The sequence below is a fragment of the Syngnathus typhle genome, linkage group LG20, assembly GCF_033458585.1.
Source record: "Syngnathus typhle isolate RoL2023-S1 ecotype Sweden linkage group LG20, RoL_Styp_1.0, whole genome shotgun sequence".
Taxonomy (NCBI): domain Eukaryota; kingdom Metazoa; phylum Chordata; class Actinopteri; order Syngnathiformes; family Syngnathidae; genus Syngnathus; species Syngnathus typhle.
In genome coordinates, this window is record NC_083757.1 from 7,970,948 (window position 1) to 7,988,547 (window position 17,600).

Genomic DNA, 17,600 nt, shown 5'->3' on the forward strand with positions numbered 1-17,600 from the left:
TTCTCAAAATAAGGGGGGAGAACATATCCTCACGGGGCAGCTGTGAGGATATGTTCCCCCCCCTGTAATTTGGCCTAGGAATAAGGGAACCTGTTCAATTTTGCCACACTACCTGAACTGACCCCCAGGAAGACAGAAAAAAAACAGTTGGAGTCCAGCACTCGCCGTTCTGAAAATAAGGGGGGGAACATATCCTCACGGGGCCGCCGTCAGGATGTGTTCCCCCCTGTAATTTGGCCTAGGAATGAGGGATTCTGTTCAAATTTGCCACACAACCTGAACAGACCCCCGTGAAGATAGGAAAAAAAGCCAGTCGATGTCCAGGACTCACCGTTCTCCAAATTGGAGGGGGGCACAAATTTTCACGGCTTGACAATATTTATAGAGTTCCTGTTACAATTTGTATCCCCCCTCCCCACCACCTGTCACTTTGCTTGGGACAAGAGGAGCCTTCGGAACTGAAATTTCTTCTCAATTATTCATTCAAATCAATTCACTCAAATCTTTCTCGTTATGAAAGATTTGATCATAAAACGTGTGTGGCTTTTTCTTAAATGAACACGTTTGACATTGCTATAGTGTCAGCTTTTAATTATATGGCGCTGTCATTTTAAAGCAAATTAATAAATGCAACAATATTAATTTGCTTTCAAAATACCTGAGTAATAAAATGGATGGATGAATGATGATCACAATTAAGTAGAAAGTCTCCTTTGTAATATATACTCCTTGTAGCATGTAACGGTACCCCAAAAGAGGAGTTTCTTTGCATCGAGGTTTATGCAAAGAGCTCGCGTAATTATGTTGTTGCTTTTTGGTGAAGTGAATGAGTGTTCCGTCTGTACGACTGGTCTTTGAATGCACCCCGCTTCAATGGCAGAACGCGGATGAATTTAAAGACATCAAATGAAAATAATCCTTTCTAAAAATTAAAATTGACTGACGCAAACATGAGTTCTTCATGTTTTTATTGAAAACAACATAGTGCAGACACATACGCCGTACGACATCGGTTTTTTGCTTTCCAAATAAGGCGTGCACGCTCCCGCGACAGGGGGAACAAAATCTCACGGGGGAACCAAATCTAGCGCAGTACCTGGAGGATCCGCTTCAACGGGGAGCGCTGAAGAAGTGAGCCCAGCGCTGAAAGGGGGCGAAGAAGAGCGTTGCCGTTCAAAACAATAGAAACAGTTGAATCCGTTGCCTCATTCGTACGACGGAAGATGTCTCAAATTAACCCCGACAAAGATGACCAGGTGCTGGGTAGCAAAAGGGGCCTTTCCCTGCCCATTTCCCGAGTGCGACTGATCATGAAGAGCTCCCCGGAGGTGTCCAGTATTAATCAGGAAGCCCTTTTCCTCACCACCAAGGCAACGGTAAACGTTCGATTTTCGGCTAATCCAAAGTGGCCATTCTGATTCGTGATCTTCAACACACTTTTCTATCTTATATTGAACCAAGAAACTTGTTTTACGTAAATCAAATCCCACAGCATATTACCACAGTGAAATATTCATGTCGTTTCTGAAATCTAGTGGAACACAGTTATGATGTTGTTGTATAAATGGCAACAGGTACAAATATGTGTATAAATACACGTTACCTGTTACTTTCTGACATCGAAATGAAGAGCAATTAATTGTGTGTTACTATAGGTTGGTGACATAATTTTGTGTTATTATTGTTGGATTTTTGGTCCACAATTTAGGGAGCGCGCTATCTGCGCCTCACGGCAAAAGCCATTGCCAATCCCAATCACCTGTTATCCAATTTACTCACTGCGTGCTCGTTTGATTTCTTCAGATTTAGGAAAATGCTAAGACACTGAAGCAGAAATTAGATTTACACAGGTTGGTTGAGTTCAATCACAATTCTTGTTAAGAAAGCTCTGTTTTCAGGAAAGTACAATACAGCGCTGGGCCTTTCATGCGACCATGCTCAAGAGCAGAAAGTCTCCATTCCGAAAAGGCAACGTTCAAGGTTCTTTGGTCAGCTTATATTCAGTTGCAAATGCCGGTGTGGGCCGAGTTTGATGGGTGATGAGTCTTTGGGGTGAGGCAAGTTCGCAGGAGATTTTGATTCCATGGGAGTGGGTGCTGGTTCAGTGAGAGCTGGTTTTGTGGGGGTGGGTGCTGATCAGGGCTGTGGACTCGGTCGGATTTTTGCACCGAGTCCGGCCTCTTGACCATGAGTCCGAGTCCGGATGTCCATTTTTTCTGTTAATTCATGTGACTGCTTAGTCTTTATTCAAGGCTAATTTAGATCACAATCTAAACAATTACAACAGTTTTGTGATGGCTTTGTCTTTATTAAACATATAAACGAATACAATAAACAGATACTTTCAAGTTTTAATCATTAATTACACCATTATAGCTCAGACATTTATCTAAACACAAATAATTAGTGACGACCCCTTATTTGGAAAGCGAAAAACCCATGTCGTACGGCGTCAGCACTATGTTGTTTTCAATAAAAACATGAAGAACTCACGTTTGTGTCAGTCAATTTTAATTTTTATAAAGGATTATTCTCATTTCATGTCTTTAAATTCATCCGCGTTCTGCCATTGAAGCGGGGTGCATTCAAAGACCAGTCGTACAGACGGAACACTCATTCACTTCACCAAAACGCAACAATACAATTACGTGAGCTCTTTGCATAAACCTCGATGCAAAGAAACTCCTCTTTTTGGGTACAGGCTACAAGGAGTATATACTACAAAGGAGACTTTATACTTAATTGTAATCACCATTCATCCATCCATTTTATTTTATTACTCAGGTATTTTCAAAGCTAATTAATATTGTTGCATTTATTAATTTGCTTTAACATGACAGCGCAATATAATTAAAAGCTGACACTATAGCAATGTCAAACGTGTTCATTTAAGAAAAAGACACACACGTTTTGTGATCAAATCTTTCATAACGAGAATGATTTGAGTGAATTGATTTTACAATTTTTATTTATAAGCCGTACAGGCAGCAACGCATAAGAATGGAAATACCATAGATCTGGTATTATCCCGAGGACTTGCAACCTCAAATATAGCAGTACTGTCATGCACTACTGTTTTGTCTGATCATTACTTAATAAAGTTTGAAATTCTAGTTCCTTGTCAAAGACAAGAGAGCAATCAGCATTATTGGAGCCGTCATTTCAACTCCATGACTGCAACTGCGCTATCTGAGATACTGTCGCCGGCAACCGCTATATTTCTCACATACGCCGGCTCTATTGATAATCTTACAAATGAATTCAATGCGACATTGTTAAATGCCATTGACGCTGTGGCGCGGTTACGTCTGATAACTCGCCGTAGAGTGCCTACTCCGTGGTTCACAGATGAAACGCGTACGCTTAAGCAATTATGTAGAAAGCATGAGCGCAGATGGCGTCTAACCAAACTTGAGGTTTTCCATCAGGCATGGCAGGATAGCCTCCTGAAATATAAAGATGCGCTTATCTTAGCAAAAACTCGGTATTTTTCGCAAGTTATTAATCTCAATAAAAATAATCTGAAACACCTATTTGATACAGTGGCAAAGATGACTCTGCGCCAGCCGACCACCGATAGTTCCTTCCACTCAGCTAACGAGTTCATGAAATTTTTTGCTCAAAAGATTGAATCCATTAGGGATGAGATCAAGAATACCATTCCAATCGCTCGGTCGAGCTCGTCGTTTACCTACGCTGATGATCATGCAACAACCCTCTCAACTTTTAAAAGCGTGTCTCTTGAAAGGGTTACACAATTGGTTAGTGCGGCTAAACAAACAACATGTTTACTCGACCCTCTTCCAGCCAAACTACTTAAAGAATTATTTCAAATTTTAGGACCGTCTGTCTTAAATATAATCAATCTGTCTCCTCTGGGATAGTGCCAACAGCCTTTAAAACCGCTATCATTAAACCGTTACTTAAGCGACCAAATCTTGACCCGGACTGTCTCAGTAATTATAGGCCAGTTTCAAACCTCCCATTCATAGCAAAACTTCTTGAAAAAGTAGTAGCGCAGCAGCTTATTGATTACATGGTCGCCAATAATCGATATGACACTTTTCAGTCTGGTTTTAGAGCTAATCATTCCACTGAGACAGCACTTGCTAAAGTGACTAACGATCTCCTCATAGCTATGGATTCAAACACTTCGTCTGTACTGTTACTACTCGATCTTAGTGCTGCCTTCGACACTGTAGACTTAGATATTTTATTAGGGCGTCTTAAAAATTGTGTTGGTATTTCAGGGTCAGCACTAGGCTGGTTCCATTCCTATCTATCAAACAGGACGCACCGAGTGGTCCATGGCAATGCGTCCTCGGAGCTCTATAATGTTACGTGTGGTGTCCCACAGGGATCGGTTCTCGGACCAATTCTTTTTAATATTTATATGATTCCGCTTGGCGACATAATACGTAAATATAATATTAGTTTTCAATGCTATGCGGATGACACCCAATTATATATGCCGTTATCGATGACAGATCCGCGGGATTGTTGTAATCTTGAGGCGTGCCTTGCGGAGATCAAGCAATGGATGTCTTTCAACTTCCTTCGTCTTAACCCAGATAAAACTGAGATGTTGATAATTGGGCCAACTCGTTATCAACACTTATTCAAGGAAACCGCTATAACTATAGATAACCGTACTATCACTCAAAGCGATACTGTAACTAATCTCGGGGTAATATTTGACTAAACTCTCCTTTCAAAAGCACATTAAGAATATAACCAGAATTGTGTTTTTTCACCTTCGTAATATTGCAAAGATTCGTCCGATCCTCTCGACCGGTGATGCAGAAACTATTATTCATGCGTTCGTCACGTCGCGCCTGGACTACTGTAATGTACTATTATCGGGTCTTCCTAAGTCCCGCATCAAAAGTCTACAGTTAGTACAAAATGCTGCTGCAAGGCTGCTCTCTCGGACAAGAAAATTTGATCACATTACCCCAATACTAGCCAACTTACATTGGCTCCCGGTCCATTTAAGATGTGATTTCAAGGTTCTTCTATTAACCTATAAATCACTGCATGGCTTAGCGCCTTCATATCTCGTGGACCTAGTTGTTCCTTATGTTCCGTCTCGTAACCTTCGTTCGCAAAACGCTACCCTCTTAGTGGCACCGAGGGCCAAGAAAATGTCTCCAGGCTCTAGAGCATTTTCTATTCGGGCTCCAGAGCTTTGGAATGCTCTACCAATGGATATTAGAACTGCTACCTCAGTAGAAACATTTAAGACACGTCTAAAGACACATTTCTATGACATGGCCTTTAACTAACCTGTAGTGGCCGATTCGGCTGGAGTTTGTTTTCTCTCCCTCTCCACTCCCTCCCTCCCCGGCCGGGGAGGTGGTTAGGTGGCACCCATGCTGACAGCGGCTATCTGGATTCTCGTGGGTTAATTCAAAGTCAAGTCAAAGTCAAAGTCAGCTTTATTGTCAATCTCTCCACATGTCACAACACACAAAGAGACCGAAATTACGTTTTTCTCTATCCCACGGTGACGAGACACATAACACGATAGACATACAAGTACGCGACACAATATAAAAACAAGAAGGCAAAAATTCAAACAATCAATAGTAAGAGTGATGAATAAATAATAAATAAACAGATAACACAATAAATAAGAGGAGCAAAACGGAGCCAGCAAGCATAGCGCAAAAGTAAAAAAACATCATAAACAAAAAGGCACAAACAATAAATAATAAGAGTACTAATAAATAATAAATAAACAGATAACACAACAATAAGAGCCAGTGTGCATACAGACAGTACAGACAGTAAAAGTACAGGACGCTAAGCAGAACGGGGGAGCGAGTTCAGGATCCTAACAGCCTGGAGTATGAAGCTGTTTGAGAGTCTGGTGGTGCGGGAGCGCAGGCTTCTGTACCTCTTCCCAGAGGGCAGAAGCTCGAACAAAGAGTGAGCGGGGTGACTCTCATCACTCACAATCGTGGTCGCCTTGCGGGTGAGATGGGAGGTGTAAATGTCCTTCAAGGAGGGGAGTGAAGCACCAGCAATCTTACCAGCAGTGTTCACTATGCGCTGCAGGGCCTTCAAGTTGTAGTCAGTGCAGCCGCCACCCCAAACAGCAATACAGCTGGAGAGGACGCTCTCAATGGTGCCGCGGTAAAATGCAGTCATGACGGCCGGAGGAGCGCTCGCTCGCCTGAGTTTCCGCAGGAATTACAGGCGGCGCTGGGCTTTCTTTGCCAGTGATGCGGTGTTGGTGGACCAGGAGAGATCCTCACTGATGTGCACCCCCAGGAACTTGGCGCTGCTCACTCACAGGATGGGGGAACTGCAGCTCAACCTCCTCGTAGACACTGCCAGGACAATTGAGGGCTCCTTCGGCAGCCCTCTGCTCTGACATGGACATCCACTTTTTATTTCATTGATGTTCATGTTGTATCATTTGTGCCCTCTCTGCATCCATTCCAACCTGGTGATCCTGAAAGGGGGATCCTTCCATCTGTGGTCCCTTCTCAAGGTTTCTTATTTTCCCCCAGTAGGGTTTTTTAAGTTTATCCTTGCCCTTTTGGGAGCTTAAGATCAGGGGATGCTTTGAGAATAATTGTCAATTTCTGTCTATGTGAAGCCCTTTGAGACTGCTTGTGATTTAGGGCTATACAAATAAACTTGACTTGACTTGACTTGACTTGATTTTATCCCCCTCCCCACCATCTGTCACTTTGCTTGGGACAAAAGGAGCCTTCAGAACTGAAATTTCTTCTCAATTATTCATTCAAATCAATTCACTCAAATCATTCTCGTTATGAAAGATTTGATCACAAAACGTTTCCGTCTGTACGACTGGTCTTTGAATGCACCCCGCTTCAATGGCAGAACGCGGATGAATTTAAAGACATCAAATGAGAATAATCCTTTATAAAAATTAAAATTGACTGACGCAAACGTGAGTTCTTCATGTTTTTATTGAAAACAACATAGTGCTGACGCCGTACGACATCGTTTTTTTGCTATAATTCGGTATCATTCGAGGTAGTCCACCCTCACCCAAAGTTAAGGTTTCATGGGAATATTATTGTCATAATTGTCTGGACCATATATGATAATTGTTTAATGGTAGTTATTGATAGATCTTGAAGATGTCAAGTTATAGGTGCATAAGACTATGTTGTTCATGCATTATAGCACGTTCATTGTAAGAGGGGAAGAGATGTGTATTTTGGGCTAACTCAAATTCCGTAGTAGAAAAACCCCGGAAGTGGGATGGGCATTCTGTGTTGTTGTGGTACGCCCTGTGAACGCACTGTAAAGCAGTTATCATTCACGTCGCTGTCCGACCTATTCTTGCTATCTAAGAACCTGGAAAATAGTAAGGATATAACATATATCACGGGTCATTACGACGAGTTTGGTGGAGTTTTTACTGCTTTTTCCAACTCCTACCGCGCTGACTGTAACCTGACACTCTCTGGCTGCGTCTTGCCTCTTTTTTTTTTATTGGTGGACTCGGTCAAAATCAGCACCGAGTCCGGCAAAAATGACAGAGTCCGAGTCCGAACAGAGTCCACAGCCCTGGTGCTGATTATGGGCGATTTGGTGTGTGTGGGGGCTGTTGTCTTCCATCCCGTCTTTCGGCCTTGGCGATCATCTTTGGCCGGGTTTTTGGCTGTCTCCCTCTGGCACCTGCTGGTTTTATCTCCAAGTGACCTTCCTGTAAACATTCTGCTATATTCTTGCACGTACACCGTCACACCTCATCCATTCGTCATTCTTTCAATTTTGTCATTTTGTATGGAATTATGTGAGCTTTTGGCTGTGACATCATCAATTTATTAATGTTTCCTGACTATGCAAAGTTTGTATTCACCACTTACCATGTTTTGTTTGTTTGTTCTTTTGATACTCCATGTACCGTTTTTTTCCCATGTATAATGCGCCCCCATGTATAATACGCACCCTAAAAATGGCATGTCGATGCTGGAAAAAAGCCTGTACCCATGTATAATACGCACCCAATTTTTTTTTATTATTATAAATAAAGTCCCAATGATCGTCACACACGCATCTGGGTTTGGTGAAATTTGTCCTCTGCATTTGACCCATCCCCGTGTGATTTTGATCCATCCCCTGGGGGAGAGGGAAGCAGCAGCAGCGCCGCGCTCGGGAATCATTTGGTGATCTAACCCCCCAATTCCAACCCTTAATGCTGAGTGCCAAGCAGGGAGGCAATGGGTCCCATTTTTATAGTCTTTGGTATGACCCGGCCGGGTTACTTATGGAGATGCACCGATCCGATATCTGGATCGGATATCGGCCCCGATATCAACAAAATAGATGGATCGGGTATCGGAAAATGCCGCCCATCTGTGAGCCGATCCTTTCCTTAATCTATTGGGACGCGGGCTACGTCATACGTCAGCAGCACGTGTGCCGCGGGACGCGGGCTACGTCATACGTCAGCAGCACGTGTGCCGCATGCAAGAGAGTTTTCTAAACAAACGCAAACATGGAGCGAACGAAAGAGTCAGCTGTGTGGAGGTACTTTAAACTGAACACGCCAACTAGCTCGACGGCAGTTTGTGATGTCTGCAAAGCCAATGTTGCCAGGGCTGGTAGTAGTACTGCCAGTTATAGTACTACCAATTTAATTAAGCATCTCCAGAAACACCACACAACGGAGCACCAGGAGTTCCAGCAGTTGAGCAGATCAAAGGGAGCGGGAGGTGGACCTACACAGCAGTTAACGTTAGCAGATGCACTGCAAAGACGGGAGAAATTCCCAGGCAATAGCGCAAAAGCTATGAGAATTACTGAGAAAGTGCTGGAATTCACGGTTTTGGATGGACAACCGATGAGTGTTGTTGAAAACGAGGGCTTCCGACGTTTACTTGAGCACCTGGAGCCACGGTACAATTTGCCATCGCGCAAGTATTTTTTTGAGACCGCACTGTCAGAAATGTATGAGAAAGTGTGCGAACACTTGTCAAGAAAAGAATTAAGAGATGTAGATGCCATGAGCTTCACAACTATGTACAAACATGTTTACATTGCTTGATCATTGTATTTGACCAAGTCACTTGTTTATTCTCCTGTCCCGATGCTATATTATATTTTTAATTCCACTCTGCACTTTCAATATTTAGAAATAATTTTGAATGTTATTTTTGTGTTGGACTAAGCAGAGCTTGTTTTCAGAGAGCACTTCTCATTGCTGCTTAAATGCGCATTTAGAGCAAAGAACTGTGTAGTCATGCCTGATGCCATTGCCTTTAGTCTTTTGACTCTTTTCTGTTCCACATGTAGAGGTATGTAGCTTGTTAAGTCAACCATAATATCGGATCGGTATCGGGTATCGACCGATACGCAAAGACACGGCATCGGTAGCGGTAGCGAAACTGAAAAAGTCGGATCGGTGCATCTCTAGTTACTTAAGTCCGTAAACGAAAAATTATTTAAAAAAAAAGATCATCTTTGGGAACAACCGAATGTTATTCTGCCGGTCAGTATCACCTCGCATGAGCTAGCAAACTCAATAGCGAAGAAATGTTTCGGATTTGTGACAGCAAACGAGCAGGTGATCGAGCAAGCGCCTGATACGAGAGCATTGCGTTCGTATGGAGCGTGTTTGAAGTGTACAGCAGAGAAGAAAGGAACAAGGCAAAGTGTTGTGAAATAAAATATTACCTGTAATACGCATTTTATTTGCTGATTGAAACTGCTAATTAAACTGTGAATTGAAAGTAATAGGAAGAAAACTGAACTCTCGCTCTTTATATAGCTGACGTCTCTTGGGCATCCGTTCTGCGCATCGGATCCATAGTGCGCATGCGCAGTGATACTGCCTCCGTATGGCGTCTGGGCCGCGATGGAGATTAAAAAACAAACAATATTTGACAATAACACAGCATCAACGATTGCACCACCGCATCAAACGATGTGTCGTCAATTATGAATTTTACTGACTAAGTGTGTTGGGCAGGATGGCTGAATGCGCGATTGACAACAAACAAGGAGAAAGGTGATTCCAAGTTTTATTTCAAGGGAGATTTGTCATGTCTCGTCCCCAGTTTTGCTATGAGTCTAGGTTGCCATAGTTTCTGTTCGCGTCGCCCCTCCCTTCCTGTGTCACCTCAATCAATGTAACCGCGGTCACCTGCCTCGTGTTCTGTGTTTTGTATTTAAGTCCTGTCTGCCCCTCGCTCACCGTCAGACCATTGCATGTGTTACTGTCATGATGTCTGTTTGGTTTCTGTTCCTGTCTTTGGTAATATCACCGTCTTTTTGTTCCACGACTTTGTCGGTCAGTCCTGTTGTTGGTTTTGTTAGAGAGTTATGTTAGTTTACCACAGTGCTTCTCAATTATTTCCTGTGACGCCCCCCCCTAGGAAGAAGAAAACATTTTGCGCCCCCCCCCCCCATGTTATTAACATTAAAGGAAAAACAAAAAATAAATAAAAAAGAAAGATCAACGTACAATAAAGAATTTATTAATAACAGTGTTTTTTAGTCTGTAACAGAACAGATTCAAAGTGCTGCTGTAGAGCAAATACTCTTCCAGTGATACCGCCACCCCCACCTACTGCAGTGGATGTGTAATTACCCTTTAATCTAATACAGCCAAAAGGAAAACATGTTCCCGCACCCCCCTTGGTATCGCACTACGCCCCCCCATGGGGGCCCGCCCCACTATTTGAGAAGCACTGGTTTACCAAGTCTGTGTTTTGAGTTCCTCCAATGAACCCTGGTCCAAGCTGCACTTGGTCGCCCTGCTCCTTTCCACACTCCATCCGTGAAGATTTTCTTCAAAAATTGTTGTACCATGATTTTCTTACAAAAAAAAAAATAATTAATAATTGTACCCATGTATAACGCGCACCCCAGATTTTAGGACAATAAATTAGTTAAATTTTGCGCATTATACATGGAAAAAAAAAAGGTACTTGCTTACGTCATCATAGTCTTAGTTTAATCATGCTTCCAACCATATATTTTCTTTGTTAGGCAAAATATTTCCCTCTGTCCAGAACGTTCAGTAATCGAAAACTGGCGTCTAGCATTAGTCAAAACATAAGATACAATCAAGTACTGAAGATTTTTAGACAACTTTGGCAGTGTCCGTGATTTAGAAAATCATCAGGCATGCATTAAACAGTTCCTTAAGGGTCATTAAGCTATTCAGGCGATATATCAAAAAACATTTGTTATTTCAAAGTGCTCAGAAATATATATCAGATCATAAAGTTATAAAAACCTTTGTCATTACCACCTATCAAAAATGTCTAGTATGTCTTCTTTATTGATTTGGTGTGTAGGTATAATTATATGCTTAAAATATTTCTTTTATTGCTTTAATGAAGAAGGAGTGGAGCTCTTTACAAGCCCCAGGCTTCGTCTCCCTCCTTGCACAGTTATTGATATAATAATATGTGCTAAACAATAAACTAAACTAAAACTAAATATGTGAATATATACTTGTCTGCTCATGTACTTTATTCAATGAGGTTTGAGCATATCTGTTTTTGTAGCTAGGCAGGACTTTTTGTATTTTGACCCCATTCCTTCACTATAAGTTGGTGACATAAACAGAAATATCTGTGGTAAAATGCTAGTTTTCTGATTAATTAGGTAAAATTTCCCCTAGCACCCTTGACAGTCTCTCAGACACACTGGTTGGAACTGTTGTACAGTGCGTTTGTCGTGTTTTTCTCAAAGGAGATGTTTGTCCAACATTTGGCGCTATCGTCATTCAGCAACGGCCAAGGGAGGGAAAGCAAGAGTTTGTCCTACAGTGACCTCGCCAATGCCGCAGAGGAGATAGAAACTTTCCAGTTTCTAACAGGTGACACTCCCGGCTCACATGAAGCCTCTCAAAAGAATTGTTCAAAGTTCAAAGTTCAATCTCTTGTAGCAAGATCTATGTTCTCCCCTCTGCAGATATCCTCCCTAAGAAGATCTTGGCTGGTGACTACCTCAAGTCTTTGGAGCAAGTGCGAGAAGAGGAAGAAGAATCAGCTGACTTGTAAAACGAAATGGGCGTCATGTTTGGGGCAGATGTGATTGCTGAACTTTTAACCCCCCAAAACAGTGATAGGAGTCATGTTGACTTGGCGATGGTGCCTTCAAAGGCGATTCCGTATCATGTGAATTTAGTACATGGATGCTCACAGGAAGCTAGCGCTGGACACTGATCATCTGGTATGAAATGTATGCAGTTGGGAAATTCAATAACTATCATGGCTGTGACCTTCCAAACTGTAACGGACACTGCATTGCGGCATGATCTTAAAAGCAAACATAGCAGGCCTGTCGTGTTGCATTTAAAAAAAAAAAGAAAATCGTGTCACGCGAGAGCTGAAATACTTGACATTTGTTGTTTAAGACTATTTTTCCACATGTAGTAAGTGAACAAAAAGGGCTGTAGCTGAATTAACTGAATTAAATCATTTCATTAAATGGTTTTAGATCACCATGTGAGCGCCTCAATCATGAGTCGATTCAATTTCGTTCTGTTTGGTGGTTGAGACGTTTTATTTAATAGCAACCCTTCATCCTTGCACAGTTTACCATGAAATACATATTTTCAACTTCTGAACCATCCTTGAGCATCCTTTTATGAACCCAGCTGATGTCTCTCAAAAAGTGCAAGCCCAATCTTGTTCTCGTGGTCACTGGCCAGCCTGTGGAGTCTGAGCTGCATGTGCATGAGATTCTCCTCCAGGCTGGACAAGTGCCTCTCCAGGGAGGATGCTAGGAGCTGGCGGGCGAACGCCGACTCCCTCGCCTGGGCCAGCTGCTCCTTGACACTGTGCATGGCGTGGAACACAAATTACAGGTAGCACAAGATGGGGGATGACAATGGCTGGAGCATAAATGAGCCAGATGTCAATCTAAAAATTACAATTGAGATTGTAAATTCAGTATTGACAAATACATGCCACCAAATGGCAGTGTTGCCTTCTAATATAATTGTGTGTGTGCGTGTAAAACTCAATTTTAACGTAGTCCCACTTTGCTACAACGTTCCCAAAATGATTTGCCCTTTGTCAAGATGAAGGTCTTCCACTAAATGGTAGCTAATGACAGAATGTAGTTGTAATATCATAAAAAGGGGCTCTAATGCCTTCGAGAGTTGCTGTCCAGACTCATACAAAGACAGTGAATCACCTGGTGAGAAGTCCTCCGTCTTTGCCGTCTTTCCTCTTCTCCTCCAGGGAGACGAAGACCTTCTCCATTGTGTCCAGGGCCTCCGCCACACTGCGGTGGTCCGAGAGCACCCCGTCCACCTCGTCTCTGGCCTGCCGCTGGTAGGAGAGTCCCCCTTTCTCCACGCGGCAAGAGATCATCACATCCTCCAGGGCAGCCCGGTTCTGCAACGCCAGCAGGCGGGAGCGGCCCAGCTCCTCGGGCCTGGCTACGTTCTCCCAACAGATTCCCGGCGTGGACGAAGGCAACCAGAAGCGCTGAGTGCAGTTCATGGACCCCAGGGGACTCTGCCCTACCGCTGCTGCTTCAGGGGGGCTGTCAGCGAGGAAGCGGTATACAGGGGAGAAACCGGAACCCCACTCGTCATTGGTCCAGTTGTCCTCATCTACAGAGACGTCTTCACGGGAGGCCCACGCACAGAAGCCCAGCAAGAGCCAGGTCCAACTCCACATTAATCCGCAGAACATCTCGAAACTCTAGAAAAAATAATTTCTTGTAGATTGGGACATTTGGAAAATATTTTTAATACAGTTTTGAACTGGTTTATGCAAATACTGTAGACACGCTGGAATTTTTTTACTGATGTCATACTATGTATTAAATTAAATTTGAATCAAACATTAAAAGCAAACCCCCCCTCCAAAATATTTTAAAAGCCTTTCCTTGCATGACAAACTTGTGTTAATTCTTGCAACCTCAAAGGACGTGGCATAATAGGCCCACTCAAAACGTACTTCATAAGTCCCAATAAACATCTTTTGGAATTTCTTCACATACGTATGAGTATGAAAACTGCAAAGGTTCCCAAGCTCTGTTTGAGACAATATGTAACAAGACTGGCAGGTAATTAGGACTGGAAAAACTAAGACACATCCTGTCATGTATATTGAATGCTGTTACGTCATCACACACAAATACTTGCCTTATTATCGAAACGAAATGTCCGTCCTTGCTTGCACGTAAACCTTCCGAGGACCGTGTGAGCGAGTGAAAGACGTGCAAAATAGTCCTGCCGAGCTCGTCCGATCCGGCTGCCTGAAGTCATCGGAAAGAATGAGTGCTGGCCCATACCGCGCGCTCACCCTTTACTGGCCGCCGCCACCAGCAACAGCGCGGAAACTTTAACTCGTCAAGAGCAGACTGCACACACGGATAGGAAGTATGTTGTTGTCTTGATGGAAAAATAGACAAAAACTGATCTGAGTTCCAAAACAACAGTTTGAAAATGTGTTCAAGCAACATTTTCTTTTGTGTGTGTTTGTGGTTGTATATGAACATACCACATGTCTTTATAAAGCCCCAAGCCAGAAAGACATAAGCACTTTGGAATTTGAAGTGAGTGCAATACATTACTGCACAATCCTTCAAATCAATGCAGAGTTACACACCGTGGTCACTTGATTAGGAACGCCCAACAGTCAGCCTAATAACCTCTCTCAGATTTGTTTCGTTGTACTGAAGTGAAGTAAAGTGAAATTTATCTTTGAACATAACATCGACCAAACACAAAATCCTTTTTTATTTTTTAACATTTTCACATAATTTCATGGCACTTAAATCAAAATGCTCAAAAAAAGAGAAGGAAGAAGCTGTTGCTTGTTTTTTTCCTACCCCTTTTATCCATCAACCTTCTCAACATGGTTGCTTGTTAGTTTTTTTTCAAAGTACAGAAACCTGATTTATCGGAGGAAGATAATTTTAGAAATGAAAAGCAGTTTATACAATAATATTCTGGAAAGAAAAATAAAGAAATAAGATATGGACTATATAGCTGAAAACAGACCGGCAGAAAATTTCAATTACCGTTTTTTCCCCATGTATAATGTGCAAAATGTAACTTATTGTCCTAAAATCTGGGGTGCGCATTATACATGGGTACAAAAAAATATAATATATATATGTATATATTTTTAATCAGGATATGATACGGAGGCCGCCATTACAGATGCGCTTTCTTCTCTGCTGTTCACTTCAAACACGCTCCATACGAACACAATGCTCTCGTATCAGACGCTTGCTCGATCACCTGCTCGTTTGCTGTCACAATGTACCCTACACAAATCCGAAACATTTCTTCGCTATCGAGTTTGCTAGCGCATGCGAAGTGATACTGACCGGCAGAATAACATCCGGTTGATCCCAAAGAAGATTTTTTTTCTGAAATAATTTTACGTTTACGGACTTAAGTAGGAGTAAAAATTTGGGTGCGTAATATACATGGGTACAGGCTTTTTTCCAGCATCAACATGCCATTTTTAGGGTGCGTATTATACATGGGGGCGCATTATACATGGAAAAATACGGTACTATAATTTTCTAGTGTAACATTTTTAAAGTGTTCTTTGAATTGGGCAATGTGTTTACTTTCTTTGATCGTTACAGGTAACTTATTCCATAGCTTTCCCCCCATGACAGATATGCACATGCTTTTCAGGGTGGTGCGCACCTTAGGTTGTAAAAGATTCCCTCCTTCTTAAATTGTAAACACTTTCTCTTTCTATGAACCATTTTTGTATATTATTAAGGAGTATTTTTTTTTAACTTCATAAATAATTTGTACGGTCTTGAAATCTACCAAATCCATAAATTCTAATGTTCGTAATTTAAGAAATAAATTATTTGTATGTTCACAATAGCCAACATTGTTGATAATTCTAATTGCCTTTTTCTGCATTGTGCATACCGTCTTTAGGGTGGTTTTGTAGGTATTGCCCCATACCTCAACACCATAGGACATGTAAGGAAGAAGCAGCGGGCAGTATAAAGTGTACATTGTTTTCTGGTTCAGTAAGCGTCTGACTTTACTAAGTATGCCCACGGTCTTTGCCAATTTTGAACAGATGTGTTTGACTTGCGGTTTCCAGCTGAGACTGTGGTCAATTATTACTCCCAGAAATGAGTTTTCATAAACTCTCATCTAATCTGGTGTTATCACACAATACTTCAATAGTTATGTTTTCTGGGAGTTTTCGTTTCCCAAAGATCATAAAATTGGTTTTCTTTATGCTAAGAGATAATGTTGGAATAATTTAAGTAAAGCCTTGTCATTTATGAGTTTATGGCTTTCCTTTCATCTAGGTTCTTTCTCTTTAGTGACAGGGATTTCTTTTGATCCCTGTGGATTGTATCCTTCTTGTCCTTATGTTAGCTGTGTGTTTTTGTTCCTGTAAGAGGCCTTCACTAGCAATGAGCAGAGCTTATTTGCATAGGCGAAATGTTCTTATTTGGTTGAAAGAAACTTCATTCCTTTTAGTTAACTGTAGGTTTGGTTCATAGATGGTTACAAGTTATCCCATATTTACTCAATGTTTGTTCAAGTGTTTAGGACAAGTCACTCATTCTTATTGCGTGTTAATTTACTAAGTAGATAAAGTCTAGCAAAGGTCTAGTTGCATTGTTCCACAGGAAAACGGCAATAGAAGTTATCTGATCTCATTCGCGGACGACTCGGCCAACAACTGGAGAAGAACAGATGGACAAACTCTGCGGGGGTCACGGGCCGACAATGAAGTGCTAATTCACACCACACTACATTCTTTTGCTAATCAGCGTTGCTACAGACACAATCTTCCCTCCCTTTAGTGTAGCAACGCCTCTGTAACCAGGGCAACCAAAACATTAAATAGAGGAGCACGTGGAGGGAGAACTCAGAATTGATGGAGATTGTAACTGAGTTTCCTCTCTCTATTGTTCTCCTCGCGAGTAAACCTGTTCTGGTTCTTTTCTCCTCTTCCTTCCAGCGTGTGGTTAAATGTCTGATGGTATTTAGACCCGACAGATAATTTGTTTGAGTCAAACCACGGTTTTAGCTTGGCAAGCTCATCAGAAACAGTCATCAGTTGCTGTAGGTTCTCTCTTTCACAAAAGCTATGTCATCAGCAAATATGACAGATTTTAAAATCTTAGAGGTGTTAATTATATCATTAGTATATAATATGAATAGTTTTGGTCCCAATATTGATCCTTATGGAACACCGCAGTTTATATTCAAAAGCATTGACTTTTTCTCTCCCATCTGCACAAACTGTTGCCTATGTTCTAAGTATCTTTTTATCCAACTGAACCCTATTCCCCTAATCCCATACCTTTCCAATTTCTGAAGCAAAATGTCATGATTAATTGTATCAAAGGCCTTTTTAAGGTCAATAAAAACTCCTACGGCAAACTTCTTGTCGTCAATGCTTGTTGACAGTTTTTCCACAAGGTCAATTATTGCTAAAGATGCAGATCGCTTTGGCCTAAAACCATATTGACTATCAGTGAATATCTCACACTCTAACAGCAATTACCTTCTCCAAGATTTTGGAAAATTTGGGAAGCAATGAGACTGGCCTGTAGTTGGTATAAAGATTCTTCTCACCGGCCTTATAGATGGGAACGACTTTGGCTATTTTCCTTTTTGTGGGAAAGGAGCCCAG

General features: G+C 41.8%; 2 protein-coding genes across 3 annotated transcripts; one reads left to right on the top strand and one right to left on the bottom strand.

Annotated features, from left to right (window-relative positions):
* Nucleotides 1–1,144: 1,144 nt before the first annotated feature.
* On the top strand, nucleotides 1,145–12,462 carry chrac1 (chromatin accessibility complex subunit 1). Its single transcript, XM_061267308.1, has 3 exons — nucleotides 1,145–1,376; nucleotides 11,692–11,818; nucleotides 11,914–12,462. Exons 1-3 carry the CDS (start codon nucleotides 1,224–1,226, stop codon nucleotides 12,000–12,002), a joined length of 369 nt encoding a protein of 122 aa, XP_061123292.1. The 5' UTR covers nucleotides 1,145–1,223; the 3' UTR covers nucleotides 12,003–12,462.
* si:ch211-57n23.1 (uncharacterized) lies at nucleotides 11,698–14,301 on the bottom strand. Of its 2 annotated transcripts, none has more exons than XM_061267306.1 (3): nucleotides 14,105–14,301; nucleotides 13,144–13,658; nucleotides 11,698–12,782 (listed from the first exon to the last, which is right to left on the bottom strand). In XM_061267306.1, exons 1-3 carry the CDS (start codon nucleotides 14,249–14,251, stop codon nucleotides 12,590–12,592), a joined length of 855 nt encoding a protein of 284 aa, XP_061123290.1. In that variant the 5' UTR covers nucleotides 14,252–14,301; the 3' UTR covers nucleotides 11,698–12,589. The 2 variants fall into 2 exon arrangements, with proteins under 2 accessions (XP_061123290.1, XP_061123291.1); XM_061267307.1 differs by having other exon boundaries at nucleotides 13,144–13,674; nucleotides 14,105–14,229.
* Between the last annotated feature and the right edge of the window lie 3,299 nt (nucleotides 14,302–17,600).